The following is a 16,789-nucleotide window of genomic DNA, read 5'->3' on the forward strand; positions in this document are numbered from 1 at the left end:
TCTGCTTCAACATTTCGCCTCTACTAAAGATACTCTTCTGCCTTGGTTGTAACAAGTGCTAAATTAGTTACTGCATCAACAAGTGTTTTTTCCTGCTAATTTGACATTTCCTCTTTTTTGCTGTATTCCGTGTAAACGCTAAAGGTGGTTGTGTTGGGGGATATCCCAGCACATCTGCAGTTTCTAAAAAAAATTCGCCTGGCCCCAACAGCCACACCACATTCAGAGTCACTTAGAATCATCTTGATGACATTCACTTTGAACTTCAATAGGCCACGCAGACCATGTGTTCATGCCCGAATGTAGTGGGACGCTGACACGTGATCGTATGATTAGATAGTTGCATTAATAAGTAGTTAATCAGATGTACCTATCAAAGTGGGCAGGGAGCATCCATCTTTAGCAAAAAGCGTAAATTGGTAACTTTATTTTAGGGTAAATGTAGAAATAAAATACAAGAAGATATGAAGGCGCATTAGCTCCCTCTAGTGGCCACTAGTGATTTGAAAACAGCACAAATGAACGTAACATCAAGAATAAAAAACAGGAAAAAAAACAAACAAAACACACACAACCCAGCAACTATCAGAACTAAAATTATTACATGACTACAGCAGTGCAATAAACACATTTTAATTAACAGTGCATTACTGTACAGGGTAGGTCTTGCTTGGGGGGAGAAATGTACAAAGCAGATGCTTTTAAATATTTTCATCTCTAATCCAAACACTGGACAGGGGGGGAAAGGTCCCTTTCAAGGTGAAGCGTCGGTTTCTCTTTTTTTGTTTTTTTTTTTTGCGTTTTTTTTAAACAAACATCCAAAATCTGCATTAACAGGCATTCCTAGTTTGTTACAATGCATGCTAGTTATTAAAACACTACACCAGAGTCCAATTTAATACAAAGCTGATGTCAGTTTAGAGGAAGAAGAAAAATCACAAAGGACCTGAACAAATAAATAAAAAAGTGAGCTCTGAATTCCTGTACAAGACTTTGTAGAATATCAATGTACAAAACATCACTTAAAAACATTTGTAGCTTAAACCGCTGTTACAAATACATTTTTTAAGCAAGTTTCCCCCCCCCCCCCCCCTTTTTTTTTTAAATCATTAGTATACAATATTTGAACACGAATGCACAAACATGGTCATTTGTGTCTGAGGTCTCAAGGATGTGAAAATCCAAAAAAATTGTTTACTGCGCGCGGGAGGGTCTCATTTCTGTCTGCAAATAGTGAGATGTTTCAATTCAGGCCGTTTAAATGCTACAGTATTGATTCCTCTAAACACAGCCTAAACTAATTTCTTCATTCTGTTGGCGCTTTGCACACCGATCCCACTGGACGACAATCGTGGAGCCCGAGAAGAAGCATCGCTCAGTATTTTACTAAAGTTTCACATTTTATGCAATCAGTTAAAGAACACATTTGTTACTATGCAGACTCTTGTATCAACACTTGAATTTGTCACAGTGGGCCTCATGCAAGAACCACTTGCTTAAAGCAGATCCTTTCTACCATAATCTGAGATGACAATTTATACAATTTGGCAGGTGCATGCACATTTTCCCCCACACCCGTACAGCTGCATAATGACTGCAGTTGAAGGAACAGAAACTCAGCTGCCAGTTTATGATTATACACACTTAACTAGATGTAATGCTCTATAATATGACATCCTGCAATAAATCCTACCTTCATGAAGGTTGTAATTTCTGATTAAGTGGTTCCATAAAAAGGTGGTGATTCTGTGGAAGTGTTATGCACCAAAGTGACAGGCGTTTATTATTTTGCCCCAGTAAGATCACTAAAAGGCAACAAAACAGTAGAAACCCACTGTGAAAGCTGGATTTACTGCAGGACTGCTAGTTTTAGCCGTGCCTACCAAAATAAACCTGCAGCAGAGCCTCAGGTAGTCATGTAAGAAAGGCCAAAGTATTTCTTCTTGAAAACTAACAGCACACGTCATGGTTGGTGTTGCAGGCGAGGGATCACACCAACACCAAATGCCTCGCACAGGCCGTTTGTTCTTGGATTTAAAACTGGAACCACCTTGCCAGCTTGCTTGAAAACCCTCTTTTATATCACAGGTATATTCTTGTGTGTGATCCAGTAATCCAAAATGTTCTTGAAAATATTTAAGGTGGGATAAGAGCTCTGGAGCTGCAGAATCTGTCTTCAGCTTAGATCAACAACAACCGATTTAAATATCTTCCGCGTGCCTTCACAGGCGTCATACAGGATGTCCACTTTAAATAAAAATAGATTATTTGCAAAAAAATGAGTTCTAAACAGATGGTGAGTTTAAACATGTACATTACTACTAAAAATAACAGCAAATAACTGTCATATACAATAAACAGGAGGGAAATAATGGTTCCTGTGCTATATCAAAAACCTGTTACTACACAGTTTTTTTGGACTGCTAGTACTGGATATATCCAACATCAGGAGCTTAAATTCTTCTTCTTTATTTATTTATGTATTCTTTTTTAATGTGCAGATTGTGATTTTGTAAAGAACTATTGGACTGAATTAAGATGGTCTGTATAAGCACGTCAAACAAGCTCTTGCATGAGGCCCACTGTACGATCTTCATCTTGTGGCTCTCTGGGTTAACACTAATTTCCACACAGTGACTCAGCCTGTGCCTTCCCACACAAGCACCTCAGGAGAATATACCGACATAGTGATAATGCCCACAGGCATTGTAATGGCACTTTGATTGCTGCACACACACACACACGCACACGCACACGCTACGTTTTGTTTACATAATCGATCGCTTGAAGTATTTCCTTCACCTATCAGATTTAGTTTGCTCTTTAAATGCAATAAAGAGCCCCTGATGACTCATCGGGCCAGTAAAGTGACCTTTTTACTATGGAGCCCTTTACTTGAACTTTACAAATGATGATCTAGCTGAGGGCTTCAAATGCCGCGTTGGAGCACAAAGCTAGACTGTCTGGATCTTATAACGATACTCAATTTAAAGGACCAGTTTTCACAGGTCAGTTTTGAGATGCGTGTCAGTGTGTGGATCGGGTCCTGCTCAGATCTTCGCGTGCATTTGCCGAAGGGTCCGCCTTGCCACTGGTTCTTCCACCGTCACATGCCTGACACTGCAATAAATCCTTTTGGCAGGGCTCCATGGTGACAGCCACTCCCACGCCGCTGCGGCCTGAAGTCATGTGGGTCACCTCTGACCAAGTGTCCTGCTCTGGGTCGTAACACTCCACACTGTCGAGGAAAGTGCTGCCATCGTAACCTCCTGTAAGCACAGCACAGATCTGAGCTATGGATAACAAACACTAAGTGGAGTGAGTAAATAGGAGTTAGTTATTGCTACTGTGACTCATAAAAACTTAAATATTTACATTTTATAGTCACAAAAACTGAACAAGTTACCCAAGGTTAATCATGCCTTGCAAAATACATCTAAACACTTAACGGTTACACTACAAAGAGTTTTAATACGCAGACACATTAAAAAGAAAGCACACCCTGTTTCTAATTTTGACTTCCTAGGTAAACACAACATCACATGACATATTACACACTCTGGCATTATTTATTTAACACAAACTGAAACGCAGAAGCAGTGTGTGAAAACCAAAAAAACTAAATAAAAACAAACAAACAAACAAACCTGCAAAGACGCAATTGAACAAACCACAAGACAACCGTCCATGGTGGTGAAGGCGTTATGATATGGGCATGTTTTACAGCCACAAGACCAAAGTACTGTTTACCAAAGTATTCTAGAGTCAAGTGTGAGGCCATCTGCCTGACAGCTGAAATTTGGCCAAAACGAGGTCATGCAACAGGCCAATGATCGCGAGAACAGTAGCAAAGCTACTAAAGAATGGCTGAAAAAGTAAACAATGAAGGTGTTGTAATATCCCAAAGTCCAAACCTCAACCTGAATGAAATGCTGTGGTGTGGTGCTCGTGACCTAAATGAGTACTGGCTCACACCCAATGATTGTAAATGTGGGAGGTGAACAAAATAATTGCATTGATATCGGTATAATAATTAAAACATATTTTGTAAATCAAATCGTTGCTTTTTTCTCAGCAGGCTTCTACGAGCTACATTACTCACCCAACACATAGATGCGTCCATGCAGCGCAGTGACTCCCAGAGCACTGCGTCTGTGCCTCATGGAGGCAGCAAAGCTCCACGTATCGGTTTCTACATCATGGCGCTCCACCGTGTTCAGCTGGTTGGTGCCGTCGTATCCGCCCATCACAAAGATCTGATTGCCAAGTGCACACACGCCTAAAAGAAAAGGTCAACTGTTTCATTTATTCAAACTAAATGTGGGCAGACACATGTAAGCACATGCCAGAACTGGCTGAAGAAAAGAGTAACGTCTACGCTACGGTCACAGGTAGCTTTGTTTTGACTGCCATCATAAAAAAAAGAAAAAAAAAAGGAAAAGACAATTAAAACTCCAGGCCAACCATGTATTTAAGGACACACAAAGAAAGGCATACACACTCCCCACATAAGTGTTTTGTTTTTTCTTTAATGCGTTTCTTGATTAAGAAAAATCATTGCCTCTGCCAAGGAGGTTGTGTTTATTTTAACACTTGTGTGAGGGTTGTAAAATGTTACCAATCCATTCAAATTTGGCTTACATCCACCATGATCTTAAAAGGTCAACATAATGATTTATTTGCTTAAAAAAAAAAAAAAAAAAAAAAAAAAAAAAGAAAAGAAAGAATCCTTATAACTTAGAAACTATGATCCTTACAAATAGGGCTGCACGATTAATCGTTAGAAAATCGCAATCTCAATTTATACTTATGTGCGATCTTATTTCCAAATGACAACAATTTAAAAAAAAAAGAAAGAAAAAAAAAAAAAGACGATGACTGTACCGCATTTTGATCCGGGACGTAATCTGCATGAAAACAAGCGCTCACTCTTCCTGCTCAACAAATGACAAGGGCGGAGCCTTATACCACGTGATACAGAAGCTGGCTGCTAAAATTGGCAGGGAAAAAACAACGGAGAGCACGTCAGGGATGACGAGAAAGTGACTGGAGAAAATCCGTCCCGGTCAACCACCCAAACATCAATAATGGGAACCTTATACAGCGCTTCCCCATACCCGTCGAACTCCCGCAGGCACAAAGAAATTACGGAGGCTATCACTTATCACCTGACCAAAGATATGGCTCCCATCAACACTGTGCAAAACGAGGGATTTAGGAAAATGATCAACACCCTAGACAAACGAGTGCCGTCCCGCAACTATTTTTCTATTGTTGCACTACCTGCTCTATACACGCAGCGTCGAGGAACGGTGGAGATGGAATTTCAAGCAGTACAACATTTTGTGGCAACAACAAAATGTGAGACATTTGTTGTTTTTATGTTTATTTATTGTTTTTATGTTCAGTCTCAACTGTTACGAAGTTGATGTGCAGTTAATAAGTGCAATAAATATTTATACTGGAAAAGAAAATCGTGAGAGAATCGTGATCTCAATTCTAAGCAAAAAAAAAAAAAAAAAAAAAAAAATCGTGATTCTCATTTTATGCAAAATCGTGCAGCCCTACTTACAAATGTGGTGTGTCAACATATATGAAGTACCAGCATAAAGATTTTAATTATCATGTCAAATTTGACCTCTTCAAGGTCAACACACAGATCTGGAGGTCATAGAGCTATTTAAAACATTTAATCATATAAGGTATGATCAATGGAGATTTTAAAGATAAAATTTTCTTTGGACTTCTGACCTATGTTTTTATTGTCAACATTTAATTTCTACTGCACTACAAACATTATTTTTTTTAAGCAAATTGCAAACTAACGAAATCCAAAAAAAAAATTAAAAATGAATGAATACAAAACACAATACTAATCCCTTAAAATTTAAATAGTGCCCAAATGGTGAGGTGCTTGGGTGGGGGGATTGTGCTCGGAGTGCTTCTTGTTTATTGACTCTGTGCAGAGACTGACAACATAGCAGATTTTGCCCACTGTAGCAAAGCCAAAATATCTCATGGACACCTTTATCCTATCACACACAGTTTAGAAGATGGATGCTGCCAGAGCAAGGACACTCATTGGTTTGGGAAGTCCAGTTTCAAAACCTCAACCTGAGCATTTTTACCGTCTCCATCGGTATGTTTTGAAACCAGAAGTGAGGAGTTATCTCTGGATCTCTGTATGTTTGATTTAGTCTGAGCTGAAACTAGCGATTGAGCCCTAATAAGTCATGAGGAAAGTTCACTGAGATCACAGAAAAAAGTCGCTTAGGGCCATTTTCACTTAGATTTCTATTCAAATGGAAGTCTTTTTACAAACAGATACATGATTTACATGATATCGAAGTTTGACTGACCCACACAATCACTGAATTTCACACAGGTTTCAAGTAACAGCATTTGATTGTTAAAATATGAGAGTTTTTTGGTCACGGTTGACAGGACACGCTGTTCAAAACTGTGGACAGAGCGATAACCAGTGTTGACATGGTCAGACCTGTTACCAGTCGTTAACCCCAGATGCACGTTACAAAACACACCTTCTTCCTTTTATAACTTATCGCAGAAGTTAAAAAAGTAACACAAAACTAAGCTTACCAATTTGACAAAAGGGGCCACAGTCACGCTTCTGTTTATTTTACACCAAAATATGGAAAGTAGTAACAATAAGAGTACTAATAAGCATCCATACATAAAGACTTCCTGCCAAAGTCTTGGGTCTGTTCTCTAGATATGAGTAATAACTGCTGAGGTAACTAGTTTCTTCCCAGAGTCCAGTTGGATTTCACATCTCAAAGCTTGCCAAAAAACGTCAATAAAATGCCTAGATATTTTGGCTTCACTTTCTCCATATACACTCTACTGCAAGATTATTATAGGTTCTGTCTAATTTCTCAATTGTTTTTTCTTTTTTTTTGAGAAATGTTGCTTTTTACCTGAAATCTTTGTTTATTTGCTTTGCCTCACTATTAAGCTGCCCTTGCTGTCTGGTTTAAGTACTGCTTGGGTCTACCTAGCAAAAACAGGAAGGTCTGCAGGGGCAGGAAGTCTTGCAAATCTTTACAAATCACAGGTGGAAAACTGCACGGGCAGTTGTGTAAATTGATTGTTTTTCAGAAACGTTTTTCATCATTAGGAGGCAGCTTTACAATTCCTTCTTACCAGCTCCGGAGCGGACCGTGTTCATCGGAGCCATGGTCTTCCACTCATCCTTCTCAGGGTTGTAGCACTCACAGGAACTGAGCCGGTTGGCCCCGTCGAACCCCCCCACAGCGTAGAGCAGCCGGTTGATGACCGCCACACCCACACCGATACGTCGTGTTAACATCGGGGCTACCAGCTGCCACTGATCCTGTTCTGGATCATACCTGTGGAGAACCAACACAAACTAAGAAGGCTACATAGTTTGAAAAGAAAGTAATTATCGCTATATTTCCGAGCTTTAAATTCCCGTTTTCTTTTTGCCAACTAATAACATTAGTCAGTTTACTTATCGGGTTTCTAAATCGCAAATGTAACCAACTCTTGTAACTAATCATCCCAATGAATGAACCACTGCCAGGAGTCTGCTCCACAGATTCATTAGTTTCATTCCTCAGTATCTGTGGTTAGCCGTTGTGCTACAGTGCGTCATATGTGCTTTCGGATGTTACATGATTGTTCAGACTGGCTGGACATGTTCCTCTTTCACCGAGACTGTGGGCTACCTGCGTAAGATCTTCTATTTTAGGAACAAAGCCAACTTTTGGGTAAAGTTTCTGCCTTGAATTAAAATGTTCGTAATCCCAGTTTTAAATGGGTAGCAGTGAAAAATCTGGGGCAGGTTTATGTCAAGGTTAGTCAGAGCAAGGCCAATACGGCACCTCGGATATTTCTCATGGGACTTGATGGGCTCTCCGCTTCCCTTTTTGTTATTATTTATTAAAATGTATGTTGTTAAGTCACTGTTCATACCCAACACCAGAAAGCACCTAAACAAAGCTGCCGTTTCACAGGTGTGGATTAAAAGCTGCATCCGGCAGGATTATCTCAAGATGTTAAGCAATCTGAGAAAGAATGAGTATTAGTTCTTCTTGATCTGGTCATATAACAATGTTCGTACAAGCATTTCGTGCCAAGCTTAGATTGAGAGAGAAACAAAAGGTGTCTTGTTTCTCGTTTCAATTGTCACTAAGTTTAATATTACAAAAATATTTCCCTGTAGACTCAAACACCCTCACAGCAGCTTTGTGTGATCTAAAAATAAATTGCAGGAAGTAAAATGTTTCCAGGAAGTTACCCGATTACTTCTCTTGACAGACACAACCATAAGCCTTTCATTAAAATGACCTGTGCTGACCACATACTGTAATTGTTACTTAACTATTCAACCAGTAAAAGACTGCTGGTTTTCTTTCTACATTCAAACACACATAATTGATAAAAGAATAAATTCAAAATAGGCAGAATTGGTCTGTGTAATAAAAGTAATACCATCTTCCATTATTAGCCAACTTGACTTACCTTTCCACACTATTATGATGAATGCACCCATGTGATCCACCAACTGCATATACCATGCCATCGATGACCCCGACTCCGATTCGGTTCCTGGGCACGCTCATGGGTGCACACGGCAGCCAGCAGTTGTTCATAGGATTGTAACAGTCTAAAGCGTTTGAGTCCATGTTACCATCAGGCGCGTTGTTTCTTCCACCAACAGCATAGAAAAGCCCACTGATCACACAGGCGGCCAGGCCGCTTCGGGGTACCTGCAGGTCGGCAAGCCTCAGCCAGGTTCCCGTGCAAGGGTTGTAAGCCTCCAGGTAGCTGAGCGACTGACGGAAATAACCCCCTGCTGTGTAGATGAGCTGCGGCACCTTGGGAGTTCTGCAAGAAATCACTTTGGTGGGTTTGTGGAGGGTGAGGTCCTGGAAGATCTGAGCCAGGTAGTCTTTACACTGTGGGTCCCAGTCCAGAGACTGAAGTTGGGTCTGCAGGAAGTTGGGGGTGAGGGAATGGCAGCGGACAGCCTGGAGTAAGGCTTGGACATACGGTCGCCTGTTCTCCCGGTCATATCGCACCCAGGCCACGCATGCCTGGAAGACTTCGGACTCACAGCGCACGTTGAGCTCGTCGCGGCTGATCAGGTTGACCAGCTGGCAGTGGGACAAGTTGAAGAATTCCTCTTGGGTTGCTACCTGGAAAGCAGGAGTACAGATTTAAAGTAACTTTTTATGATACACGTGTTGTTAAAGAATAAAGTACCTGGTGTGAGTAATTACAACAACTGGAAAGATTTTTCAAACAACTGATTAATATTTCTGAGCTAAAAGTTTCCAGACAGCTAATGACAGCTGCATAAGTCCAAAATCCAGACATATATGACTGAATGGAATCTAGACCAGCAGCAAATTCTCATCTAATTTTCTTACCTAAAGTAACTGCTGGATCAATTAAACTGTGCACAGTCTGTTCCAAATACAAACAGATTTATTTTAAATTATGGATCAATCATGTAATCTTTATCAGTTGGTTTTTGCTTATTTTGATCAATTATAACATAACGGTGAGGACAAAACAAACTCTTGCAACAAATAATCTCTTTCTAACAAAGGAAAACTGGTTTCCTACCCTGACAGCCACAATATATTTAAAAAGTCAAATCTCTGGTGAGCAGGCATGTATTGAATATTATACCATTTATAGGTTTTAACCTCACAGACAGACATGTGACACGTCTTTGTCATAAGCTGGACCTACCCTTGATCTTATCTCCTTATGAGGGAGAAATATTAACTGTCCTTTCATTTCTTGTACTGTGTTGTATCATCATCTTTTGCAGTCAGTTATGCTTCAGCCACCAGTAAACCCACATAGATACTCACAAGTCATCGTGACTCATAGCTTGAATTCTCTTGGCCTTCTTGTGAAGAGAATTCAAGCTATGAGTCTGCCAGTGGACTCATAGCTTGAACCCACCAGAAGAAACCACAATGCAGCAAGTGAAACATTGTTTACTCAGACCTCAAAACACTTTACACACAGATTTCCTGCCCCAAAAACTTGAACAGATTTGTAGAATGTTTAATTCTTGATATCTAAGTTACAAAATCATTACTTAAGTGCCACAAATTAGGAAAAAACAATTACAAGGAGTGGCTCCAACTTCATGTGCAGCCCAACAATGCAGTTCAGTGATTCTAACGAAAATGCTTTCATTCGAGATGCTATTTAAGCCTTACCTGGCTGAAGTTCATGTAGATGTATTCTCTGGCCTTCTGGTGGAGCTCTGTGCAACCGATCTGCTCTGCAAAGCTGGCAATGCCAATAGCGTTGCTGGGGTCAAGCTGCTGGACGAGGAAATCACAGCAGGCCTTGACCACGCTGTCTATCTGGTACATGACAGCACCATTCATCACATGGATGACACACTTCTCACCCACAGAGATGCTGGCTGTGTAGGCAAACTCTATCAGTCTGTCCATTACCTGAAATGGTGAAAAGACACAACGTAAGGGGTTGGACTGTGGGAGGTCAGTGCACAGATGAGAAAATTAGAGCGAGAGAAGCTGGAGAGAAAAATTATTTAATGCTATGCTAAATTCTGGAAGGAAGGAACCCAGATTAGCATCTCACAAGCTATCACGTCATAGATATTGTTTCGATCACACTCTATGTGAGCTCAGTAAACACCCAACGCAAGTAAAGGAAGTCAAGATAAAACTGTTTAGCCACTGTGCATACCTGTTTTACAGAGAGAGAGCTTACTTTTTAAAAAGGTGGAACTTCAGTCCTGAGTACCATAGAAAAATATTTATGCACTTTTACATATGACTCATAATTACTTTGAACATATTATTTGCTCATGGAAAAAAAGATTAAAAAAAAAAAGAAAAGAGAGAAATGCACTCAATCCATGGGTACACACATTTTCCGAATATAAATTACATGTATTGTAAAAATGTTTTAAGCACTTCAGATAAAGACATTAACAATCATAAAGTGTGATGTAGAAAATGTAAAATCCAAATATGCAGTCATATAGCAACAAGGAGGAGTCCTACAGAGCAACTAAAAAGGGCAGGCATCGTAGCAAACCCTCCAAGATGCTTGGAATAACCCATTTGGTTAATAATCAGTGTGATGTAAGGCTGATATTCATTTAGTTTTGACTTTTAATTGCACTTGTACAAAGATAAATGATAAAGAAAAACAGTGGATGGTGTTATCTATAAAGGTATGATCATCTGAGTATGGTTTTAAAGCAATTCTGACTTTCTGTTTCACTTTAAAGCAGTGCAGGATTTTTGTGGGAGTGGAGCCATTTTTTTCTAACAATGCTGGAAAAGCCCATTGTGGTATACAGCTTGGTTTTAAAGTTACAATTCCCATACATACTGGATTTTCCTTGTAATAATGTGAGGCCGGTTTATGCTGAAAGAGGAGTAACTCGATTCCCATTTAGTTATTCGGAAGTCAACAAATAAACACAATACTACAGCTACATTTAAATGAGTACAAATCAAACAAAACATTCAGGCAAGGATAAAACAGACTAACCTTGGGGTGAATTCCTTCGATGGGCACCAACTCCATACCGCACTCCTTCAGGCCGTTGGTGAACATGGCCCTGAAGACCGGGGACGAGGAGGCCAACACCACCTTGTGAGCCACAAAGTCCACCGCCTCCAGGTCCTTGTAGCGCACGCGTAGCGTGACGTCGCACAGCTGCCGCTCCAGCCGCAGCTCGTTCATGATGGCGAAGGCGGCTGACGTGTGGCTCTCGAGCGTGTAGCTGAAGACGCGGTGACCATTGCGCGTGGACGGAGTCACCAGCGCTTTGTATTCTGTCAAACACTCCGTCATTTCCTACCCTTTCTCCTCCTCTTTGGTCGCCTTCTCAAGAACAGTGGACGGCGTTATGGGGCATCCTTGCACCACATGCAGGCATGGGTCGAAATAAAAGAATTTAATTTGAGGAATTTGGTAGACAGCCAAACAGAAAGCTCCAGGCCCTCCTGACTTTTCTATGAGTAAAAGAGTTATGTCTGGTTTATAAAAACATGGGGATTTCCTTGCTATGTTCAGTACTTCAGTCCAGCCATTCGCCCCATTATGGCATTACTAGAGCGTTGAATGCAAGGCTGCCACTCATGGCTGCATGTACTAATATATGCTGCAGTTCCAACATAATTAAAATGCCTTGAATTAAGGGTCCCTCTGGTTTTGTTTGAAGGTTAACTTTTCAGAGAAAGAGTTAGAGAATAGCAGGCAAAGTAAGAACTGCTCCAGACTCAGATCAGTTGTTTGTGTTGGCAACACAGTTGCTTTCCTTTCCACTTCTCTATTATTTCAGCAGAAACGTATTAATCATACCCAGCAATATAAACAGTCAGTTTGCAGTACGTCTCTGTTATCTTGTCTTCCTCTGAGCCTTCTAATCAAATATATTTTGACTGCTCAAAAAGTCTTCAATCAAACAACTCAAGAGCTGTGCCAGATTCACAAACTGTGCAGATCAATCTTGCACAGTGATAAAAAAATAAAATAAAATCTATTGCTTTGTTACAAAAAGTAATAATCAAAGCTGTCTTCAAAAGAGCTATTCAGAGTCCGAGACTCTAGGTGAGGCAGTTGAGCCTTTAGGAATGAAGTGGTAGCGGTGTTTCGTTGTTTTCTCTGGAGAAGCCTTCCTTGAGGATGCCCACCTATTTGTTTGTTTACTTACTAAGAAGCAGTTGATTCAGCTGACAGCTGGGGAGAGAAAGAGAGAGAGCATGTGTTTGTTTCATACTGATAAACTCTGCTTCTCTGCTCGGTCTACATACGTACATCAATGCCTTGCATAGCGAGTGATTCAGCACTATTCTTTACCTATGAACTCATACAACAAAACTTTATCAATGCAGTGACACATAATTCTCTGTCATTCTTCCTCATGCACTCCACTTACAGTCAAGGCTTTGTCTTTGTAACGATGACTATGCAGCTCATTAAAAAAACAAAAAACAAAAACCATCTTCTGCTTTTATGAGTCCCAAACTCTAGTTCTCTCTATCAGTCGCCAATACTGATGCACGGATCCAGTTTTGTTTTGTTTTTTACCCCAGTTCTGATACGACACGATTACCTCAACTCAACATACAATAATAAGGTATGTGTTGGTACTGGGTACCAATCCAGGAACAGTGTTTATTTAATACACTGTATTTGAGTAACGAAAAATACTTATCAGGCTTGATTTAAAACATTGCTTTACTAATTCTGTTTGCAATCCAAGACAATTTAAAAAACAAAGGGAGTACTACAATAGCTGTAAGGGCTTATCCAACAGGTGCTCTTAAGTAGGGCAGATGCAAAGTCAGGCTACGTCCACACTAATGTGTTTTGAAAACGCAGCGTTTTCTCTCCGCTTTGACCTCCCGTCCACACTGAGACGGCGTTTTCCTCAAGAAAAAACGCAGCATTTTGAAAATGCTCTCGAAAACACATACATTTCAAAACGGAGCTGTCCCGTCGCAGTGTGGACACTCGAAAACGCAGACTTTCTAAAACGATGACGCATTTTAGTCATGTGATGCAGTCATGTGAGCAATTAAACAAAGATAGCCGAGTGCATTATACAGCGGTTGTTTTGATTGCTCTCAACTTTGACAGCCCTAAAAAAGATTAATATCAGTTTGTACATGCTCCGGATAGCTTTTCTTCAAATTCTTTAGTTCTCACTTGCTTTTGCGTGAAAATGACTGAAAATGCTAGTGTGGACGCCGTTTTCAAATCTATCCGGGCTAGTGTGGACGTAGCCTAATGCGTTTTCATTTGTCATGATAGTTTCTCCTTATCTGGCATCGCTTCACACACAGGTAGTGTGCACAGCTGATAAAAGACAGGGTGAAGTGAAGCACGCAAAAGAAAAACTGTTGGTGAGGAACTCAAGTGCCTGGAATCCTACCTATTACTTTCAGTACTTTTAAAAGTAAAAAACGTCCACATAGAGAGGCTAACAATATAAGCAAAACAGCAAGTAAGTGTAAGTGAGTGTGTAAGCAGCAGCTAGGGAGTGCTGCTCATTTTGAAGGACAACGCCGTGACTTAAATTAGGCTTTAATTTAACAGGCCAGCATGAGTAAGTGTGCTCTTGCTCTGCCCTGTTGCCAATCCACTGGGGGTTTGAACAGAGGGAACAGTTTGTTCAAACCAACAGCAGAATCCAAGTACATCCATTGCAGCATCTTCCAGACATGTTTAAACCAAATTAGGCTAAGAAAACAAAACAATCTTTTAATCAGAGTCAAGAGGTACTTTTATCGGAGTAATCCAGGAGGAGGAGAGGGCTCTGGCTCTGCAGACTGGCTTACAAACAAATACTTCTACAGGTAATATGTGGGATCAGATCCACTACGTTGAACCCATTAAGTTGAAAATTTAATGCCTTCATTTTTATTCCAATCCCACTTCTTCTTTTCAGAATATGAACTGCCTGCAACATTGACGTACAATACAAGAAACATGTGGTTAATGTCTGTTTGGAGCCCTCTGATCAGGAAGAGTCTGAATTACTCAGCAACAATGCTGCTGTGAGGGTTCAGTTATATAACAAAGCACCCGTGAGTTGTGTATACACACCAACACAAACACACACGCACACTGATCGTTACGTGAAGCATTGATAAAAGGACGCAAAACAAAAGGCCAGGTTCTATGACCTTGTAGCTTTCCAATCTGCAAATAGGTTACCGTGTTCTTTGCAATCATTAAAGATTAAGGGGGAAAAAAACCCAAACTCAGTTTGAGAGTTTTTCATCTTACCAACAAATGGGAACACGTCAGTGACCATGATGGAACTCGTCATGAGGAAGTCAGCCAGTTAAGCTCGCTGTAATATGAAACACACCGCGATTCACATTTACTGCTGTGCCTCCCCCCTTCCAGGATTCTGGGTGAAATAGTTTCACAGGAGAACATATTGCTCAACTCGCCCACTTTCCACAGCAGACAGAAACGACTCACTGACAAACAAGCTCTCCAAGTCCCACACTATACCTGCTGCATTTCTCTGACATTTCATCAATAATAAAAACACGTTTTTGGGTATGATGAATGCGACAGGTATAACTGGGTCCAAGCCACTCTAAAGACAGTATCTGTTGTTGAATCAATCAATTGATGAATCAGCTGACAAACACTGCACGTATTATGATAACATTTATTGTTAAGACATTTTATAACCTACACATGTGGGAAATCCTGAAATTTCACATGCCATAAGCCAAATGACTCCTAGCAAACATCTGGAGGGTTTTACTCCTCTAACATGAAAAAACTTGTTCATTACAGGTTCTAGAAGTGCAATTAAACTGTCACTCGACGGTGACACTAAACAAGGAAGTTTCAAGGAGTTGGCAGCAGTAAATCCTTACTAAAGGACGAACTCAAACAGAAACTGAAAATGTCCAGTATACATCTTTAAAAGACGAACGTGAACGATAAACCAGCGATTTATGCTGATGCTGCTAAAAATCTTCCACTGCAACCCTAATCTTGACAAGAAAGTTGGCTCATCAACAGCACAGTAATAAAGATGCACACTCACCCCTGACAGAGACCCCGCACGTCGGTTTGCGTGCCACCCTTCAGGCCTACAGGTCTTGGGTGTCTTACAACAACTGGAGGGACTCTACAAGTTTAACAGTTTGATCTGAGCTACACCTACAGCTGTGTCAGCGATTTTTATTTTATTTTGTGCTACAAAGCCAGCAAACGCAATCGAGCCAGAAGTGAAACAAACACAAGTACAGAGTCCAGCGCGTTTCTCGGGCATTTTGGCAACCAGCTCTCTTCGGTGACTCATCGTGAACTCTTCACCGAGCAAACAGTGGAACTGGATGTACCAAAACATGACCCAGAAGTGAAGCCAGTCCTTTACATAAACCCTGATGGACTTGGATTTCCGCGCCATTTACCTGACATGAAGAGCACACAAAAAGCCACCGTGTGTCCTCTACGAGGATCATTTCTGAGCTTGCGTTTGTAAAACAAAAATAATCCACAGACCTGGCATGCAAAGGTAGAGGAGAGCAAGAAAAATCGGCTGCAGGTTTCTGGTGGGTTTGCAACGACGGTGAACTCAGAAGGTCTCACGATGAAAGAGCCGTAATCCCCATCAAAACAACAAGTCAAACGTTTCGGAAACAGAGCTGACAGCAAAATAGGCTCCTAATAATAGACAGTAGAGTAACGGCTGTGAGCCGAGCTCGTAACAAACGTGCTAACAAAGCGGTATCAAAATATATTCTTGCTAACCCGCCCGCACAAAATCCAGATATGTCCAAACAACTGACATTAATCACTAATGGCTCCTTAAATTTGGAATAACAGAGAATTACCGTAGTCTAGAACAATTCCTCCATCGCGGTCTGCCGAGCCCCGAGCCACACAGAAAGAAGGGGAAAGCTGTAACTCAGCGTGACTAAGCATTGTACCGGCCTCATCTCGCCTTCACAATAAGAGCTCGCCACCAAAGCGTTGGCCCGCCTCTGTTTATTACTAATGGCAGACAAACGCTCCCCGTGGGAGGGGGCTTTTATTGAGAAGGAATTCTTAAAACGAAGGAAAAGCTGGGCCAATTTTTGGCAGGGAGCCAAAAACTGCAGCATTAACGTCAATCAAAATCTGTTATAAATACCATATAGAGGATAAAACTGCAAAACAGGTACTTATTTTAGCAACTTAAAAAGGGATCTCATTATGAGAAAATAACTAGAATAATGCAGTAACACTGCTTTAAAACTGTATGAGTAATTGT

The 16,789-nt window shown here is 40.7% G+C and overlaps 1 protein-coding gene across 1 annotated transcript; it reads right to left on the reverse strand.

Moving 5' to 3' along the window:
• Positions 1–617: 617 nt before the first annotated feature.
• Positions 618–16,475, reverse strand: keap1b (kelch-like ECH-associated protein 1b). The gene is made up of 7 exons (XM_086296052.1): positions 16,371–16,475; positions 11,545–12,738; positions 10,227–10,472; positions 8,506–9,182; positions 7,165–7,370; positions 4,103–4,279; positions 618–3,269 (listed from the first exon to the last, which is right to left on the reverse strand). Exons 2-7 carry the CDS (start codon positions 11,848–11,850, stop codon positions 3,028–3,030), a joined length of 1,854 nt encoding a protein of 617 aa, XP_086152178.1. The 5' UTR covers positions 11,851–12,738; positions 16,371–16,475; the 3' UTR covers positions 618–3,027.
• Positions 16,476–16,789: the final 314 nt, after the last annotated feature.

The sequence above is a fragment of the Aulonocara sp. 'chitande type north' Nkhata Bay genome, linkage group LG6, assembly GCF_057382095.1.
Source record: "Aulonocara sp. 'chitande type north' Nkhata Bay isolate Kocher_YH1m ecotype deep benthic linkage group LG6, A_spYH_male_GT1.1, whole genome shotgun sequence".
In the NCBI taxonomy this organism is placed as follows: Eukaryota; Metazoa; Chordata; class Actinopteri; order Cichliformes; family Cichlidae; genus Aulonocara; species Aulonocara sp. 'chitande type north' Nkhata Bay.